The 18747-nt window shown below is 40.3% G+C and overlaps 1 protein-coding gene across 1 annotated transcript in view; it reads left to right on the forward strand.

The window, feature by feature from the left end:
- The window catches only part of LOC122928254 (ankyrin repeat and KH domain-containing protein 1-like), a 259680-nt gene that overhangs the window by 111594 nt on the left and 129339 nt on the right, over positions 1-18747 (forward strand). The window contains exons 13-15 of the mRNA XM_044280911.1: positions 3098-3225; positions 9047-9193; positions 13679-13766. Coding sequence (XP_044136846.1) covers positions 3098-3225; positions 9047-9193; positions 13679-13766 — 363 coding nt within the window. The remainder of the gene's footprint in view (positions 1-3097; positions 3226-9046; positions 9194-13678; positions 13767-18747) is intronic.

An 18747-nucleotide genomic window follows, 5' to 3' on the forward strand; every position in this document is an offset into this window, starting at 1 on the left:
AAACAAGTCTCTTCTGCTTGTTGCCTGTCCTTGTGACCTTGCAGTGGTTTCCTAGCAGATATTCTACCATGAAGGCCTGATTCACAGAGTCTCCTCTTGTTCTAGAGATGTGTCTGCTGCTAGAACTCTGTGTGGCATTGGCCTGGTCTCTAATCTGAGCTGCTGTTAACCTGCGATTTCTGAGGCTGGTGACTCGGATGAACTTATCCTCCGCAGCAGAGGTGACTCTTGGTCTTCTGGGGCAGTCCGCATGTGAGCCAGTTTCTTTGTAGCGCTTGATGGTTTTTGTGACTGCACTTGGGGACACTTTCAAAGTTTTCCCAATTTTTCGGACTGACTGACCTTCATTTCTTAAAGTAATGATGGACACTCGTTTTTCTTTACTTGGCTGCTTTTTTCTTGCCATAATACAAATTCTAACAGTCTATTCAGTAGGACTATCAGCTGTGTATCCACCTGACTTCTCCACAACGCAACTGATGGTCCCAACCCCATTTATAAGGCAAGAAATCCCACTTATTAAACCTGACAGGGCACACCTGTGAAGTGAAAACCATTTCAGGTGACTACCTCTTGAAGCTCATCAAGAGAATGCCAAGAGTGTGCAAAGCAGTAATCAAAGCAAAAGGTGGCTACTTTGACGAACGTAGAATATGACATATTTTCAGTTGTTTCATACTTTTTTGATGCCTTCAGTGTGAATCTACAATTTTCATAGTCATGAAAATAAAGAAAACTCTTTGAATGAGAAGGTGTCCAAACTTTTGGTCTGTACTGTATGTATGTGTATTTATTTATTTATTTTTTTGTTACATGCCTCTAAAATCATTCTCCGAGTACATTGGGAGCCAAATCTTCCACCTAGTTCTGTGTCTTTTTTTTCTCTTAGGATTTATTTTTTTTAATTGGTAAGTGACCAAAAGGGTTGTTGGTTTTGACCCGTCTCGTATTTTTCCTTGTTGGCTTCTTCTGCCTGCTTCGACTGCTTGTGTGGGAAAAAAAAAAAAAAAAAAATTCCTATAAACCTGTCTATAACAATCCATGCAATAAAATGAACACATTATTTGTCATGTATAGGGAGCATCCTAAAGTCAAAATCGTTTGTTTTTTTTGGGGTCAAACATAAGTACCCAATATATAGCATCAATAAAAACTACAACTTGTACCAAAAAGTTAAGACCCCAAAACAACTCTGTGGCTTGGAAAATAAAAATTTTGGAAATAAAGATTTTGTGTTAAAATAGGAAAACATTTAAAAAAATCAATTATGAAATTGGTATTTATACTGCCCAGCTAACGCATAAAAAAGACAGAATTGCAGTGCTTTTTAAGTTAGGCAATACATTATATCACCAATCTCCATACTGTGTTTTTCGAGCTGTTGCAAAACGACAGCTCCCATCGTGGCCTGTCAGCCACAGTCAAGTTATGTCCTGAACATGTCCTTGCAGGGCTAAATTTACTACACAGCTTAGGCCTCTTTCACACTTGTGTTGTCCGGATCCGGCGTGTACTCCACTTGCCGGAATTACACGCCGGATCCGGAAAAACACAAGTGTACTGAAAGCATTTGAAGACTGATCAGTCTTCAAAATGCTTTCAGTGTTACTATGGCAGCCAGGACGCTATTAAAGTCCTGGTTGCCATAGTAGTAGTGGGGAGCGGGCGAGCGGTATACTTACAGTCCGCGCGGCTCCCGGGGCGCTCCAGAATGACGTCAGAGCGCCCCATGCGCATGGATAATGTGATCCATGCGATCACGTCATCCATGCGCCTGGGGCGCCCTGACGTCACTCTGGAGCGCCCCGGGAGCTGCACGGATGGTAAGTATGCTGCTCCCCGCTCCCCACTACACTTTACCATGGCTGCCAGGACTTTAGCGTACCGGCAGCCATGGTAACCATTGAGAAAAAGCTAAACGTCGCATCCGCAATGCGCCGAAACGACGTTTAGCTTAAGGCCGGATCCGGATCCGGATCAATGCCTTTCAATGGGCATTCATTCCGGATCCGGCCTTGCGGCAAGTGTTCAGGATTTTTGGCCGGAGCAAAAAGCGCAGCATGCTGCGCTATTTGCTGCGGCCAAAAAACGTTCCGTTCCGGAACTGAAGACATCCTGATGCATCCTGAAGGACGGACTGTCCATTCAGAATGCATTAGGATAATCCTGATCAGTATTTTTCCAGCATAGAGCCCCGACGACGGAACTCTATGCCGGAAGACAATAACGCAGATGTGAAAGAGCCCTTAGATTAAATGATTTAGGTCTTGTGCTCTTTTAATAAATGGCTAGAATCAGGTTTGTTTTGTTCCCTTTTATGTACCAGTATATGCATCAATTCTAATAGATTTAATAAAATCCAAAGCATGGGTTAGAAAGTTTGGCTTTATAGAGCTGATTTGTATGTCTCCCTATAATGGCAAATTATTGTAAGTATTTAGACAGAATATGTAGAGCTTAACTTTTTTTTGAATCTTGCACGCATTGAAGAAAGAATCCTTGCTATTTCAAGGTAGTCCAAATCTTTACTTGTTTTTTGGGGAAAAAAAAGTTTCCCTTCTCGAGGGGATTCCATCCTTGATTACATTCCCTTTTTATCTGGACTTCAAGCATTTCTATTTAGTCGAAAAAGAAATGACCTTGGCGAATATAATGGATTATTTTTATTTTTTTATGCCTAAATTACTGTGTCCACTTTAGGCCTTATGCACACAACATTATTTTTCAACCACATGCTATCTACATTTTTATCTGCTAGCACGGGGACCCATTTATTTCTATGCGGCCAAGCACGCATCTATATTTTTTGCGCATCTGTGTGGTTGTTCTGCAAAGTATATAGCTATTCTCTTTTCAGTGTCATGAACGTAGAATTACTTTTTCAATTGAGAATGAGAAAAATGGGAAATTCACATGGAAGTTATCCATATGTAGTGGACCAGTTTTTTTTTTTTTTTTTTTTTTTCTCCCTGCAGACTGAAATACGAACGCGGCCATGTGCATGGGGCCTTAATTTGTGATGTCTATAGCATTATGCAATTTTTGGTACAGATAATGTGAAGTATGGCTTATTCATTTATTTTATGAAACTTTCTAGGAGCCAATATTAATAAAGCTACAGCCAATAATGATCACACTGTTGTGTCCCTCGCATGTGCTGGAGGTCATCTTGCTGTTGTTGAGTTGCTGTTGGCAAAAGGAGCAGATCCAACGCACAGGCTTAAAGTAAGTTCCCCTTCTATAGCAGAATAACTGCAAAATGTGTTGCATATATTACCTACATTGAAACTTCTTAAATTGTTACTGCTATGGTGGTGGTCACAGGTCATAGTGCTCTGTATCCATGGGAATGAGTTAACTGCACAGTGAAATCTTTAAGGAAATGGTTCATTTGGAAAGTATAATTTTATGTTGCGGCCTGTTGCTAAACTTAGGGTACTTTTCACATTAGCATTTTTGTTTTCCGGTATTGAGTTCCGTCACAGGAGCTCAATACCGGAAAAAAACTGATCAGTTTTTATCCAGCTTTCATTTACATTGAAGTGTATTAGTGCAGGATCCGGCATTAAGTGGCTTTCCGGTCTGCACATGCGCTGACATTTAAAAATGCAAAAAAAAAAAAAAATCATACCGGATCCTTTTTTCCGTTTGACACCGGAGAGACTGATACGGTATTTCAATGCATTTGTCAAACGGATCCGCTGACAAATGCCATCAGTTTGCGTCCGGATTGCTGGATCCAGCAGGCAGTTCCAGCGACGGAACTGCCTGCCGAAATCCTCTGCTGCAAGTGTGAAAGTACCCTTAAAAATAAATATCAAGTTTTCCCCATCATTCTGCACTCAATACTCTACAGTTCCTTCTAAAAAAATGAGCATATTGTGATAAAGTTCATTATTTTCTGTAATGTACTGATAAACATTAGACTTTCATATATTTTAGATTCATTACACACCAACTGAAGTAGTTCAAGCCTTTTTATTGTTTTAATATTGATGATTTTGGCATACAGCTTTCCGATCTAAAAAAATTAGCATATTTCATCCGACCAATTAAAGAAAAGTGTTTTTAATACAAAAAGTCAACCTTCAAATAATGATGTTCAGTTATGCACTCAATACTTGGTCGGGAATCCTTTTGCAGAAATGACTTCTTCAATGAGGCGTGGCATGGAGGCAATCAGCCTGTGGCACTGCTGAGGTGTTATGGAGGCCCAGGATGCTTCGATAGCGGCCTTAAGCTCATCCAGAGTGTTGGGTCTTGCGTCTCTCAACTTTCTCTTCCCAATATCCCACAGATTCTCTAAGGGGTTCAGGTCAGGAGAGTTGGCAGGCCAATTGAGCACAGTAATACCATGGTCAGTAAACCATTTACCAGTGGTTTTGGCACTGAGCAGGTGCCAGGTCGTGCTGAAAAATGAAGGCAGCCAGCTGTAGAAGAGTCCTGGTTGTCCCAAACTTCTTCCTGTAGAGGTCAGAGACAGGATTATGTGGATGCACAGATTTTGAGATGGCTATAAAATATTTCTTCTGCGCTAAAAGACCCCAAGAGCAGTGGCTTCCGTAATTGTTAAAGGGGTTCTCTGCTTTTCCTATTTTGATGACCTAGCCTTTTGGATAGGTCATCAATATCAGATTGGCAGGGCCGGACTGCTAGCACCACCACTGATCAGCTGTTTGAAGAGACTGCATCACTCATATGAGCACCGTGTTCCCATAACTATTTACCTGCTCGCCCTTAATTACAGTTCCTCTGTCCCATTCACTTCAGTGGGAAGAAACGTCAATATTCACTTGAATATTGGGGAGCAGTCCTATTTAAGTGAATGGGAACGGCGGAATTGTAATTGGTGCTCGCTGCTGCAATGTCCACGGCGTGCAGGTACATATTACCTATCCTGAGAATTGGTTATCAATATAGGAAAAGTGGAGAACCCCCTAAAGAATTATGGAAGCCACTGTGCTCTTGGGGTCCTCCTCATGGCTTGATTTGTGCTCCTTTATGTAGATAAGGGTGTGTCTTTCCAAATAATAACCAACTGAATTTACCACAGATGAAAACCAAGGTATGGAAACATCTCAAAGATGAAGAGAAATGGGAGGCCCCCAGAGCTGAATTGAAAGTGTCCGCAGAGTGTCCCCAATATTTGTCACTGAAATTTTAGTTTTCTTTTTGTTTTTGATAAATTTGCAAACATGAAATGCTGTTAATTTTTTTTTTTTTATTAAGGGTGTCCCAGGGACCCCAGCAAAATCAAATGCTGATTATCTGTCCAGAGGATAGATCATCAGTTTAAGGCTACTTTCACACTAGCGTTCGTCGGTCCGCTCGTGAGCTCCGTTTGAAGGGGCTCACGAGCGGACCCAAACGCCTCCGTCCAGCCCTGATGCAGTCTGAATGATGCAGTCTGAGCGGATCCGCATCCAGTCTGGCGGCGTTCAGCCTCCGCTCCGCTCGCCTCCAATACGGACAGGCGGACAGCTGAACGCTGCTTGCAGCGTTTGGGTGTCCGCCTGGCCGTGCGGAGGCGTGCGGATCCGTTCAGACTTACAATGTAAGTCAATGGGAACGGATCCGCTTGAAGATGTCACCATATGGCTCAATCTTCAAGCGGATCCGTCCCCCATTGACTTTACATTGAAAGTCTGAACGGATCCGCGCAGGCTACTTGCGCACTTGCAAAATTTTTTAAAGTTATTAATGCAGACGGATCCGTACTGAACGGAGCCTCCGTCTGCATTAATATGATCGGATCCGTTCAGAACGGATCCGATCAAGCGCAAGTGTGAAAGTAGCCTAAACAAACTGCAGAACCCCTTTAAGTTTTAATACGGTCACCTTCACTTGTGTAATTGTTTTTGGGCAACTAAGCCAGTTCTACTTTACCACAGTTTGATAAATCTCCATATAAATCTGTAATTACATGTAATCACAACAGTTTTCAGATCAAGGTGTAAGTTTGAAAAATATGGCATAGTTTTCATAGAACATCCCCTAGAAAGAATTTCTACTCAGGAGCTGAGCGTGCACCATAACTGGTGGGTGTCTGCTTTTGTATGCAGCAGGCACAGACTGCCAGTGTCTGGTGTTGTCACCCACCACAATCAAAGGCATTTTATCCCTCAGAGGCTGTTATCAATTGCTAACATGGCATCTGAGGGATCATTTACCAGAAGTGATTGCCAGCAAGCTATCAAAAAGGCGTATGACCCCCAAAATAGTACCAATCAAACCGTCACCTTGTCCCGCAAAAAATGATACCCTATTTAAGACAATCGCCCAAAAAATAAAAAAGCTATGGCTCTCAGACTATAGAGACACTGAAACATCATTTTTTGGGTTTCAGAAATGCTATTATTGTGTAAAACTTAAATAAATAAGAAAAAGTATACATATTAGGTATTGCCACGCCCGTAACGATCTTCTCTATAAAACTATCACATGACCTAACTCCTCAGATGTACGCTGTAAAAATAAATGAAAACTGTTCCAAAAAGTGCCCCATAAAGTGTAATAATGAATGATCAAAAAATCCTATGTACCCAAAAATGGTACCAATAAAAACCTCAACACTTTCTGCAGAAAACGAGCCCCTTGCACAAGACGATCGGCAGAAAAATAAAAAACATATGGCGTTCAGAAAACCAATCCAGCACAATCTGCCTTCCACAAACCGTATGGCATTCCTTTTCTTCTGCGCCCTGCCGTGTGCCCATACAGCAGTTTACGACCACATGTGGGGTGTTTATGTAAACCGTGGAATCAGGGTAATAAATATTGAGTTTTGTTTGGCTGTTAACCCTCAATGTGTTAAAGAAAAAAAAAAATGGAAAATCTGCCAAAAATGTGAAATTTAGAAATTTAATCTCCATTTTCCTTTAATTCTTGTGGAACGCCTAAAGGGTTAACAAAGTTTGTAAAATCAGTTTTGAGTAACTTGAGGGGTGTAGTTTCTACAATGGGGTCATTTATGGGGGGTTTCCACTATGTAAGCCCCACAAAGTGACTTCAGACCTGAACTGGTCCTTAAAAAGTGGGTTTTGGAAATTTTCTTAAAAATTTTAAGAATTGCTTCTAAACTTCTAAGCCTTGTAACGTCCTAAAAAAATAAAATGACATTTCCAAAATGATGCCAACATAAAGTAGACATATGGGGAATGTTTAGTAATAAATATTTTATTAGGTATGACTTTCTGTTTTAGAAGCAGAGAAATTGAAATTTGGAAAATTGTGAATTTTTCCAAATTTTTGGTAAATTTGCGATTCCCCCCCCCCCCCCCATAAATAAAGGTGAAATATATTGACTCAAATATATGACTATCATGAAGTACAATGTGTCACGAGAAAACAATCTCAGAATGGCGTAGATAAGTGTTCCAAAGCTATTACCACATAAAGTGACGCATGTCAGATTTGTAAATTTTGACCTGGACACTGGGGCATCAATGACCCTTGGTCATGAAAGGGTTAAAGTTATCACCACTTAAAGTGACACTGGTCAGATTTGCAAAAAAATGGCCTAAGGTGAAACAGGGTTGAGTCCTTAAGGGGTTCAATAAAAAAAAAAAAAATAATAATATTTTTAAATCATTGATTTTTATCCACCCTGGTGTCAGACATGAAGTCAGATGTTCAATAATCTCTCTGCTAATGCCCGCCACAATGCTTCTGTAACAGTTCCAGACAATGCCCTCCATTGTACAGTTCTCCCAAAGCTTTCCCATCCCATGCCCTCCATTACATTCACTCCCAGTGCCTCCATAACATTGCCTGCCAATGCCTTCTTCTGTACCATCAGTAACACTTCCCCCATAACAGTTTAAACCTATGCCCTTTGCATTGTCAGTCACAAGCCCAAGAAAAACCACTGAAGATGAGCCAATCCCTGCAGAAAGTGATTTTAACCCATTTCCAGTTGTTCCCTGAGAGAAAAACTGCTTTAATTGTATTTTGTGCTTAATTTGCATCAGTACTTTTTTCTTATATCTGGTTAACATTTTCAGGGCTTAAGAACCAGATGCCAATGTCTCATAAAGTTATGGTTTTAATATACAATGGTTGTGCCCGAACAAATTAATATTGTATGTTGAGGGACCATTGGCAGTATCTTGGGACTTTCAAGCAGACCTGTTTCCTTTGCACAGATTAGGCTACTTTCACAGTGTCGTTTCTGGGTCCGCTTGTGAGATCCATTTCGGTGCTCTCACAAACGGCCCAAAACGGATCAGTTTAGCCCCAATGCATTCTGAATGGATAAAGATTCGTTCAGAATGCATCAGTTTGCATCCGTTGCGCCTCTATTCCGCTCAATGTAAGTCAGTGGGGACGGATCAGTTTTCACTGACACAATATGGGGCAATTCAAAATGGCTCTTTTCCCCATTGACTTTCAATGTAAGTCAGGACTGATCCATTTTCACTTAGGCTTCGTTCACACAGTCAGTGTTTGGTCAGTGATTTCCATCAGTTATTGTGAGCCAAAACCAGGTGTGGCTCTAAACACAGAACAGATACAGATCTCTCCCTTATACTTTGTCTGTGGAGGCTGCAGTCCTGATTTTGGCTCACAATCACTGATGGAAATCACTGACCGAACACTGATGTGTGAATGAGGCGTTATACTTTGTCGAGAGAATAATGCAAACCAATCTGTTCTGAACGGATACAAGCGTTTGCATTATCGGTGCTGATCAGTCTGTGCAGATACAAGACGGATCCGCACCGAACGCAGGTATGAAAGTAGCCTTAAATAAAAGGTACATTCTTGTTTGAAATCATCTTATCCTGCCTGTTCCCGAAGTGTCAAAGTACAGATCATAAGGGCTCTTTCTGCATAAGCTTTGTATTAAAATTGATATCTTGCTAAAAAGTCTAGATAACATAAAGAATAGTTCTTGTTTGGTTTCTACTTTGACTTCTGAAATTATGACCACAATAAATGCCGTGTAAGTGTTTTTCAATGTTTCTAAGCCAAGTGGCCCCCGAAACAAATTACCCTAAAACTATAGTAGTACACGTAATAATACATTATGTATTCTGTTTTGCAGGATGGATCCACAATGCTGATAGAAGCTGCAAAAGGGGGCCATACCAATGTCGTTTCTTACTTGTTGGATTATCCGAACAATCTTCTTTCATCCGCCTCCTCTACTGATGGCAATCAGATTACCCCCACACTTCATGATCAGTTTGCTGTAAGTTTAACTTCTTGTGATTATATTTTATTTTTTAAATACCACATTACTCCAAGATCATGTAGGTAATGTTGCAACTGGCATGGTGCTTTATTAATGTTTTTAATGCCAGAATGATAGTAAGTGACATAAAGAACGGTTTATTAATGTTCTAATACCTTTATTATGGGAATCTAAGGGAACTGGGAACCTACATAGTATACAGAGAGAGCTGTCAAATTCGCACTTCTTTTCTCTAGAGCATAATTGTTAGTGGTAGCTCCTTGTTCTTTCATAAATGGGAATGAGATTTGCCAATATTTTTATTCATATTTTGCACTCACAAAAGTGCAAGTTTTAAGAGTTGACCCTCCTCCTTTTTACTTAATGAGAATCAACTTTTTATGAAAACTGTGGTTGGATAAATGGGTATAATAAGCAACATTACAACTTTTTGTGGGATAGCTGCGTGTCTTCCTGACAGTACATGTAAAACCATGCCTCCTGCACCACCAAAATTAAAATGGGAAGAATGAGGGCCCTACTTACAAGAGCGTACCATCTATGAGATGGGGGTTAACACATGAAATTAGAGAGAATTGTGGACTAAATTTAAAGTGTCTACTCCAAAAATCAGGCTGAAACAGAGCAAATTGGCACATCTAGAATTTCTACACCTTTTCCCAACAAGCTTGATGCAGAATAAATTGCAACATCATTTTGGTGTAATATTGTGTCTCATAGCCAACCAATGTCAGAGAAAGTGTCTTTCCCTGCACCAGATTTATCATTTAGCCCGAGCCACTGTGATAAATCTGGTGCAAGTCTAGACAGCTTGTCTAAGCTTATTCTTGAATATTAAAGGCATAGCAAGAACTAATTTTGCTTTGGTCATTAAGACCCAAAATGAATATGGGGCAATGTGTTAAAAGCACAGAACAAATCTGTGGGATAAACTTTAGCCTTTCAAAATTACGAAGTCTAGTAAAATCTGTAAAAAGGGAAAAAATCTGCTATAAAATGAAAGACGGGTGGCCAAAAAAAAGCAAAACCAGTACCCCCCAAAAATAAATTTACCCCTTTCAGGCATCCACCATACATGTACAACTTGTTAAAGAATGCTCAGGAGCTGAGCGGGCACCATAGCTGACACTTCGATGCAGAGTTTCATGGGCTTTTTAACCTCTCACTCAGTTCCTATCAAGCCCTTATGTAGTGATTGCACTAGGAAAGCATTTCAGTCTGTGGGTTAAGCAATCAGATGAGAACATGTCGAAGTCCCCTAGGTGGGCTGAAAATAAATGTAAAAAAAAAGTTTTAAAATATTTTAAAAAAACAATAGCATTTGACGTGTAATAAAATGACCAAATTCTTAAAATAAAAGCATCTCATAACGTGAACATTGTAAGAAAAAAAAAAAAAAGAGGAATGCAGATTTTTTTGGGGCACTTCACCTCCAAAAAAAAAATTGAATAAAAAGTCTTAAAAACCCCAAATGGTATCGATGAAATATAAAGATCGCCCAGCAAAAAATGAGCTTTCACATAACTTGGAATTGATTCCCCTGAAGAAGTCAGTTTAGCAGGCGAAACATGTTGGGGGGCAGTGGTTAGATTTTAGATGTCAAGCTGATGTTACTTGATAATCCAGTCACTGAAGTGAACTGATCTGTTGAAATAGACCATTACTAAAACCAGAGGTATAGGGATCATACAGGTTGTGCACACCGGTTATCCCTAGCTGCATCATCAAAATATACACTTCTAGGCTTGCTATTTTTAATCCTACATGCACTTTGATTATTATTATTTTTAATGAATTATATAATAAAATAAAGTGACATGTTGGACTTAAATAATGGGGCTTTAGCATTTGGTCCAAACTTGTTTTTGCTGGAAGGGGTAAACTTCTCAGCTTTCTATGGGACAGGAGTCATGTGGGTGGTCCTACTCAGGGATTGCATGACTAAGCAAGAAGGCTGTCAATCACTGAGTGGGACCATCCAGCGTAAAGAGCAGAGGTTTCAATGATTAAATTACAAGTTTTTACTGAATCTTTTCCCAACAATCTGTCAATCTGCTGAGCTTTTGCTGCCGATTGCACTGAATTTTGTGCTGAGATTCCCCTTAACTTCATTACTGGTATAGAAGATGTGATTATTAGCACGGTTTCTAGTTTTACCATGCTAAGTAGTATTAATAATCCTCATGCAGCATATGTCCTAGGGCTGGATCCATCATGGATCGGCAAAAAATCTTCCGTCACGACAATCTGCATCTGTTATGAACGGATCCGGTTGTATTATCTCTAAAATAGCCATGACTGATCAGTCTCTAAAACCATTGTAAGTCAATTGGGGACGTATATGTTTTCTTTTGTGTCAGAGGACTCTTCCAGCGCTTTTGTGTGCGTCATGGGAACACAATGGCGCGGAATGCATTCTGGTGCACTCTGTTCCCTTGAGTTTAATTTTGTCCCCATTGACAATGAATGGGTACAAAACTGAAGCGTTTACCCCCACTATTGAGATCCTATGACGGCTCTCAATAGCGCAAAGGGAAAGCGCAGATGTGAAAGTAGCAGAATACATACTTTGAATCAACAATCCTGAGATCTTGTAGTTTTTCAAAATGAGCCCTCCCAACCATGCAGGAGACCTGTAATTCTTTACTGAAAGACCTTGACATCTGTCCCCTGCTGTGACAAGACCCAACAGAGATGCTTTTTACCCTAAAGCAAAGTCTCAGCACTGTGCATCTCCCAGTGATCTGTAGCCTTCAGGCATAATGTACAGACTTTTCTTTCAAGTCTCTCGTCTAGTTTGCCCTTGAGACATCAACATTGTCGTTTCAATATGCACTTGCCTCCTTTTTAAGCCACGCATGAGATCTTCCTCCTTTTTGGTAATGATTTTTGTAGAGGGCTATCACTTCTTTTCAACGGGTCTCTTAGTTGGCGGTTTCTCCTACCATGCTTCCTTCTGGGTGCTTAAAAGAAGGCGAACCTCTGTCCAGTTTTCTCTTTCGAAGGGCCCGTATTTTATTTCCTCATCTGATCTGCAATTTTGCATATTGGATGCGGACCCATTCATTTCAATGGGGTTGCAAAAGATATGGACAGCACATAGTGTCACTTCTGTTCCGTGGTGCCACAAGAAAGCTAGAACATGTCCTATTCTTGCCCGTATTTGCAGTCAAGAGTAGGCATTTCTATCATGGAGGAGGATGTTCTGCAAAATGTGGAAGGCACATGGGCTAGTAGCCGTGTTTTGTGGATTCTTAATTTGCATTCCACAATAACTGATAGTCGTGTGATTGAGCCCTAAAGAAATAATTCCCATCCTTACAATGCTGTTAAATGCAGTTTCTAGCTCTTCAGATTTGTTTTAAACAGTGTCCACTGGTCCAATCCATTAAGTGTATAGATGGATCATAACATAATGGAAAAAGGGAACACCCTCCCTTCCAATTCTCATTGGAATCCCTCCAGATCTATGGTGGCCTTTTTTAGTGACGAGCCATAGGGCCTCTCTTCTACAGCTATGAGTGCTATACTTTCCACCCCTTACTCATTTCTGTATAGTGCACAGTTTAGCTTTCTTGGATGCATTTACCATTTGCAAGGTTCTTTTAAGTAGAAGTGGATTAGATGACTGGCTTTATTTCTATATATTATATTTTTTTTTTTGTTCCCTCCCAAAGATGCGAGAGTTTTTTTTCCCCTTACCTGTGAAGAACTTTTTCTTGTGGAGTTAACTAGGGGACACGGCACCCATCCAGATTTGTTTCTGGTCTTATATGGTTACATATTGTGTTCCTCTTATTCGCTGTTGTAATCCATCAAATGTTTTTTGTTTTAGGGTTACTGTTTACCTCTTGTTGGCTTCTCCTAGCTCCTGTTTGTGTATAAAACTAGCTCTGTGTCTGCAGGAGGAATATAGCCTGCGCAGAAGGCACTAGGGGCCATATTACACAGGCAGATGAAGGAGGTTGTCGGGAAGGAAGTGTTCCTTCCTGGCAATTGTCTGCTTGCTAGTGGAGGAGACGGTTGATATTACATGCAGCAATCTACTCCTCAGTATGGGGAAGCGCGAACTATAATGCCATCGCTCATCCCCATACTGAATCACTGTTTGCCAACAAACGAGGATTTTTAAACCTTCTAATAGATTCTAATTACACGTTGAACGAGTGTTTACTCGTTCATTGGGTTATCAGTGGCAGTATTACACTGCCAGATCCTCACAAACGATCATTCATATGAATGCTTGTTAGCGATGATCTTCACAATTATCTTCAGGTGTAATTGTGCCTTAACTTATTGCTTATCCGCCTCATAGTAGTAGCAGCAGCCTATACCACCTACCTTCTGTGTCCCCCAGTGAACCCTGTAAGAAAAGGATCTGATCAGTGGATAACCAAAAATCCTTCTTGCCATGTATTTTTTTAGTCTGTTATAATATAAGTAACATTCAAATGAACTTGTGTAATGTTTGATGTGCTGTAGGTTTCTTGTGTACCAATGCATACAATTGCCACGGTCGTGCCACCTCGAGAGCCAGATAAGCCTCCAGACGAGATAGATTCAGGAAAAGGTGAGCATTTAAAAAAAAAAAAGTATGATAATTCTGAATTTGCACTTCGTATTTTTATTTATTTTTATTTTTAAATTATGCTGGGTCTCCTCTTTTGTTAAATTAGCTCATGATTTTTGGCTTCCAAAACACAATGTCGAAACCTGACTCTATAGCTGTACCCTATTTCCATTTTATATGTATTCTTAGTTAACTTCAAAAACTGCATTAGATTAATATCGGATGGTGCTACTTAATTTGCCTATTAAAGGGGTTATTAGCGTTACAGATATTTCAGTTCTATCTATTAGGATAGATCCTGAATGTGAGCTGAGCTGCAGTAAGCCAGCACTCAATACACAGAAAATGGAGCTGTGTTTCAATTTCTGTGCTGTTCATTCTGGCAGCTGCTGCAGTAGGGGTGCTGGGTAGTTTTGAGCGATGCGAGCTACGGATGAAGCATCCGAAGTCTCTTCGTTCAAAACTTCAGAATAATACTGTATGGAGATGAGTCGCTCTACAGTATTAGAATGTATGGGCTCCGATGAGCCAAAGTTAGTTATACACAGTCGCGCGTGACTTCGCTGAATAACTTCGGTAATTGGTTGTTAAAGTGGGAAAACGACTTTAAAACTTGAAACCAAACTTTGCTTCGGTTCCGAGGTACTAGTCAGAGCCGAAGCAGAGTTTGGTTTCAAGTTTTAAACTGGTTTTCCGCTTTAAAAATCAACTACCGAAGTTAATCAATGAAGTCACACGCGACTTCGTGAATAACTAACTTTGGCTCATTGGAGCCCATACATTCTAATACTGTACGGAGACGGATGTCCGTACAGTGTTATACTGAAGTTTTGAACGAGGCGACTTCGGATGCTTCATCCAAAGCTAACTTCACTCAACACTATTGAGTGTTGGACCCCTACCTAAGGACAGGTTATCAATATGTGTAATACAGAAAACACCCTAGGCAAAATGAAAAAAATTGTTTTCTTTTCTTAGAATATTTACATACAAGTATATATATATAATACATGATAGGAAATTGCTAAAATTCTCAGAAAGTCTATGTATCATGTATGTAATCTTTTTTTTTTTTCTTTTTTTTTTTCCCCCCTCCTACGTGGGGGAATATATATATATATATATATATATATATATATATATATATATATATATATATATATATATATATATATATATATATATATATATATACACACGTGTACACACACACACGTACACACAGTGTTTCCCCCGAAAATAAGCCATACCCTTATAATAAGCCCTAGCGATATTTTGCATTTTTTTTTTTTAGTAAGCTTAAAATATAAGCCCTAGATACAGCCGTATTTTATATAAAGGGAAGTGGGGGGAATGTGCGGGCTGCAGCAGCTCAGGAGCGCTCACTAATGGCTCCTGCGCTGCCATGAAACTGTAGGCGGGCAGAGCAGACTTCAGTGAATTAGCCTTCAGCGAAGCTGCCAGCCCGCGCATACATCGCAGCACCTGACGGGCGGGCTGGCGGCTTCACTAAACAGTAAATTATGCCGGCAGCCTGTGCTTCCCTTCACTTTCACGTTGGGCGGGCTGGCGGCTTCTCTGTATGCCCTGTACTTCCGCCACCCCGCAACACGTTCTTACTTACATGAAGGAGGCAGCACGAGGATCTCCTTTTCTCTGCTGCCTGGAGGAGCTCCCTATATCTCTCCCGTGCCATATCTGCTCTCCCTGGTACCATAGATTGCTGCCTACGTTCCTTGGGTAAGGACAGCTCAAGGGCAATATACGGTACCAGAATGAAAAATGTGTGGCAAATATGACTATAACCCCCCTCATCCATAGAAATGCACCCATGTACTGCAGTATATGGGTGCATTCCTATGGATGAGGAGGGTTATAGTCATATTTAATATAAACACTGTCCAGGGACTGTTCTGTAACTGGCATGTGTCTATATAAAATATGTTCATGGAGGCAAAATAAGCCCTAACCCTTTTTTCGGAGAAAATAAATATAAGACCCTGTTATATATAATACATACACACACTAACTCTATGTACTCCACAGCAAACGCCATAGCCATGTCGGGAGGTAAAGCATCTCTAAATGATGTAAAGAACAGCTCAGGCAATATGGTAGCCCCCTCAATCCTGTTCAAAAGTTAGAATAAGAAAATCTGCAATTAGAATGTAAAACGGCTCAGAAAAAGGATTTTTGTTGCAATCTGGTTTTAACTAGCATAAAAAAAATTCAGACATTTTGCCCTTAACATTCTCAGACCATCACTGCAACCACAAATAGCCTCCTGTCCTCACTCAATGATGGCATCACAAGAATGAATGCGGGTATCTTTATCTAGGCCTATCGAGAACAATAGCACTGTCATACATAAACTATTATCATGAACACTAGCTTCCAGATACCATCTTCCCCTCACAGCAGCAATAAATGGACAATGGACTGCTTATCTATGTAAGGGGTCTTTATTTCTGTTGGCTGCTACAGAAGGATAATATTTTGTGTTTAAAGAGAACCTGTGGCCAAAAAACTGTGCAATCTGCAGGCAACATGTTAGAGCTGGAGAGGCTGAGCAGATTTATAGGTTTTGTGCGAAAAGACTCTGTAAACCTTGTAATTTATACATTAAATACGTTTTTTTGTGACTTGCGTTATACATGGGTTAGGTGTTATCAGTGATTGGTAGCATTCACTGTGTAAGGCTTCATTCATACGTCTGTGGAACACTGTTCGTGAGATACCAGACTGGCATCCTGCTTGGTGCAGGAGAGCATGGCGTCATTGGTTGCTTTGACGCCGTGCACTTTGTGCCGCCGTACAGTAATACACTCGTATGATCTAAACGACTGTATTACTGCAGCCAATGACGCCGTGCGCTCCTGCACTAAGCAGGATGCCAGTCCGGTATCTCGCGGACAGTGTTCCTCAGACTTGTGAATGAAGCCTAAGTGTGTATACAGAGAGAGCTGTCAGTCACTGTTAGCTGTACATTGGTTTTTTTTTTTTTTTCCCCGTTTGTGATTTTTATTTTTCACTTCTTGCCTTTCTGGGGCCATAACTTTTTTATTTTTCTATTCACATAGCCCTATGAGTGCTTGTTTTTTGCGGAACAAGTTGCACTTTCTAATTTAACCATTTTAATATTGCATATGATTTAGGGGGGAGCTTGAAAACAAATTCCAAATGGTGTGAAATTGGGGAAAAACCACTATTCCACAACATTTTATGGCTTTTGTTTTTACGGTGTTCCCTATACGGTAAAACTGACCTGTTGCTTTTCATTCTCCAGATCAGTATAATTGCGGCGATACTTTAGTTTTAATACTGCAAAAAATGCAAACCTTGTTTTTCTGACTAGAGATGAGTGAATTTCATATTTTGAAATTCGTTCACGCTTCGTTTACTGGTAAAAGGTGAATTGAGTTATGACCATAATGCAATTCTATGACTGAATGCATAACGGAATTCCTTCAGAGGCATTGTTATTCATTCTGTCATAATAGAAGTCTATGGGCTGCAAAACGGATCCGTCCCGTTTCCGTTATGCAGGAGAAGACTCCTCTGCATAACGGAAACGGGACAGATCCATTATGCACCCCATCTATTATGCCTCTAAAGGCATTCCGTTATTCAATCAGTCAAAGAATTGTGTTATGGTCCATGGTAACGGAATCTATAACTTAATTACCTTTTTGATCACTTTTGTAGAAGTGAACAAAAAACCTCTTTTTTTCCTTTTTTGCGTTATTGGATAAATATTTATTTTTATATTTTAATAGTACAGGCTTTTTCAAACGCCCTGGCGCCTATTATGTGTTGTGTTTCTTTTTTTATGTATGTATTTTTCTTTTCACTTTGGGGAAAGGGGGTATTTGAATTTTTATAGATCTAATTTTTTTTTATACTTTTTTTTGGGTGTGAGAAATAACATTGTATTCCTATGGACACACCCTTACACGTGCAGCGTTGGTTTGAAAGGCGTTAAAGGCTCTTCAGCGCTTTATCATTTTGTGGCAATTTTTTTTTTCAATTTGGTATTTATTAAAAATATTGAGCCCTTCTGTCACAAAGGGGTTAGTTGTTTGTCTAGCTGTGTGAATGGTACTTTCACTTTGTGTCGGTCGTCTAATAAACCTTCAATAAATTACTAAAAGGTCATAAACACTTATTTAAGCCACATAGTTAGGCTACTTTCACACTAGCGTTCGGGGCTCCGCTTGTGAGTTCCGTTCAAAGGCTCTCACAAGCGGCCCCGAACGCATCCGTCCAGCCCTAATGCATTCTGAGTGGATGCGGATCCGCTCAGAATGCATCAGTCTGGCAGCGTTTGGCCTCCGCTCCGCTCAGCAGGCAGACACCTGAACGCTGCTTGCAGCGTTCGGGTGTCCGCCTGGCCGTGCGTAGGCAAACTGATCCGTCCAGACTTACAATGTAAGTCAATGGGGACGGATACGTTTGAATATGACACACTATGGCTCAATTTTCAAACGGATCCGTCCCCCATTACATTGAAAGTCAAAGTCTGGACGGATCCGTCTGAGGCTACTTTGACACTTAGAATTTTTTTTACAATATAATGCAGACAGATCCGTTCTGAACGGATCCACCATCTGCATTATATGAGCAGATCAGTCTCAGACGGATCCGCTCTGAACGAAAGTGTGAAAGTAGCCTTAACAGTAAGATAAGAAATGAGCTATAATGAGTGTTTAGGAGATCAGAGATGAGGAGCTGTCAGCTGACTGATGGAACAGAGAAAATTCAGAGCCTTCTACTACAGAAACTAGAGACTGCAGAGACTGGTGTTCAGTATTTTTAATTAAGACCAATTTGACTCACGCGCATAACAAAGCACAAGGTGCATATTCAAATATATAACACTGTATAATGACTATATAAACTGACTATGGTCTCTGCTGCACTGTACCGTATTTTTCGCCCTATAAGATGCACCTAGTTTTAGAGGAAAACAATAAGAAAAAAA

The sequence above is a fragment of the Bufo gargarizans genome, chromosome 2 (assembly GCF_014858855.1).
Source record: "Bufo gargarizans isolate SCDJY-AF-19 chromosome 2, ASM1485885v1, whole genome shotgun sequence".
In the NCBI taxonomy this organism is placed as follows: Eukaryota; Metazoa; Chordata; class Amphibia; order Anura; family Bufonidae; genus Bufo; species Bufo gargarizans.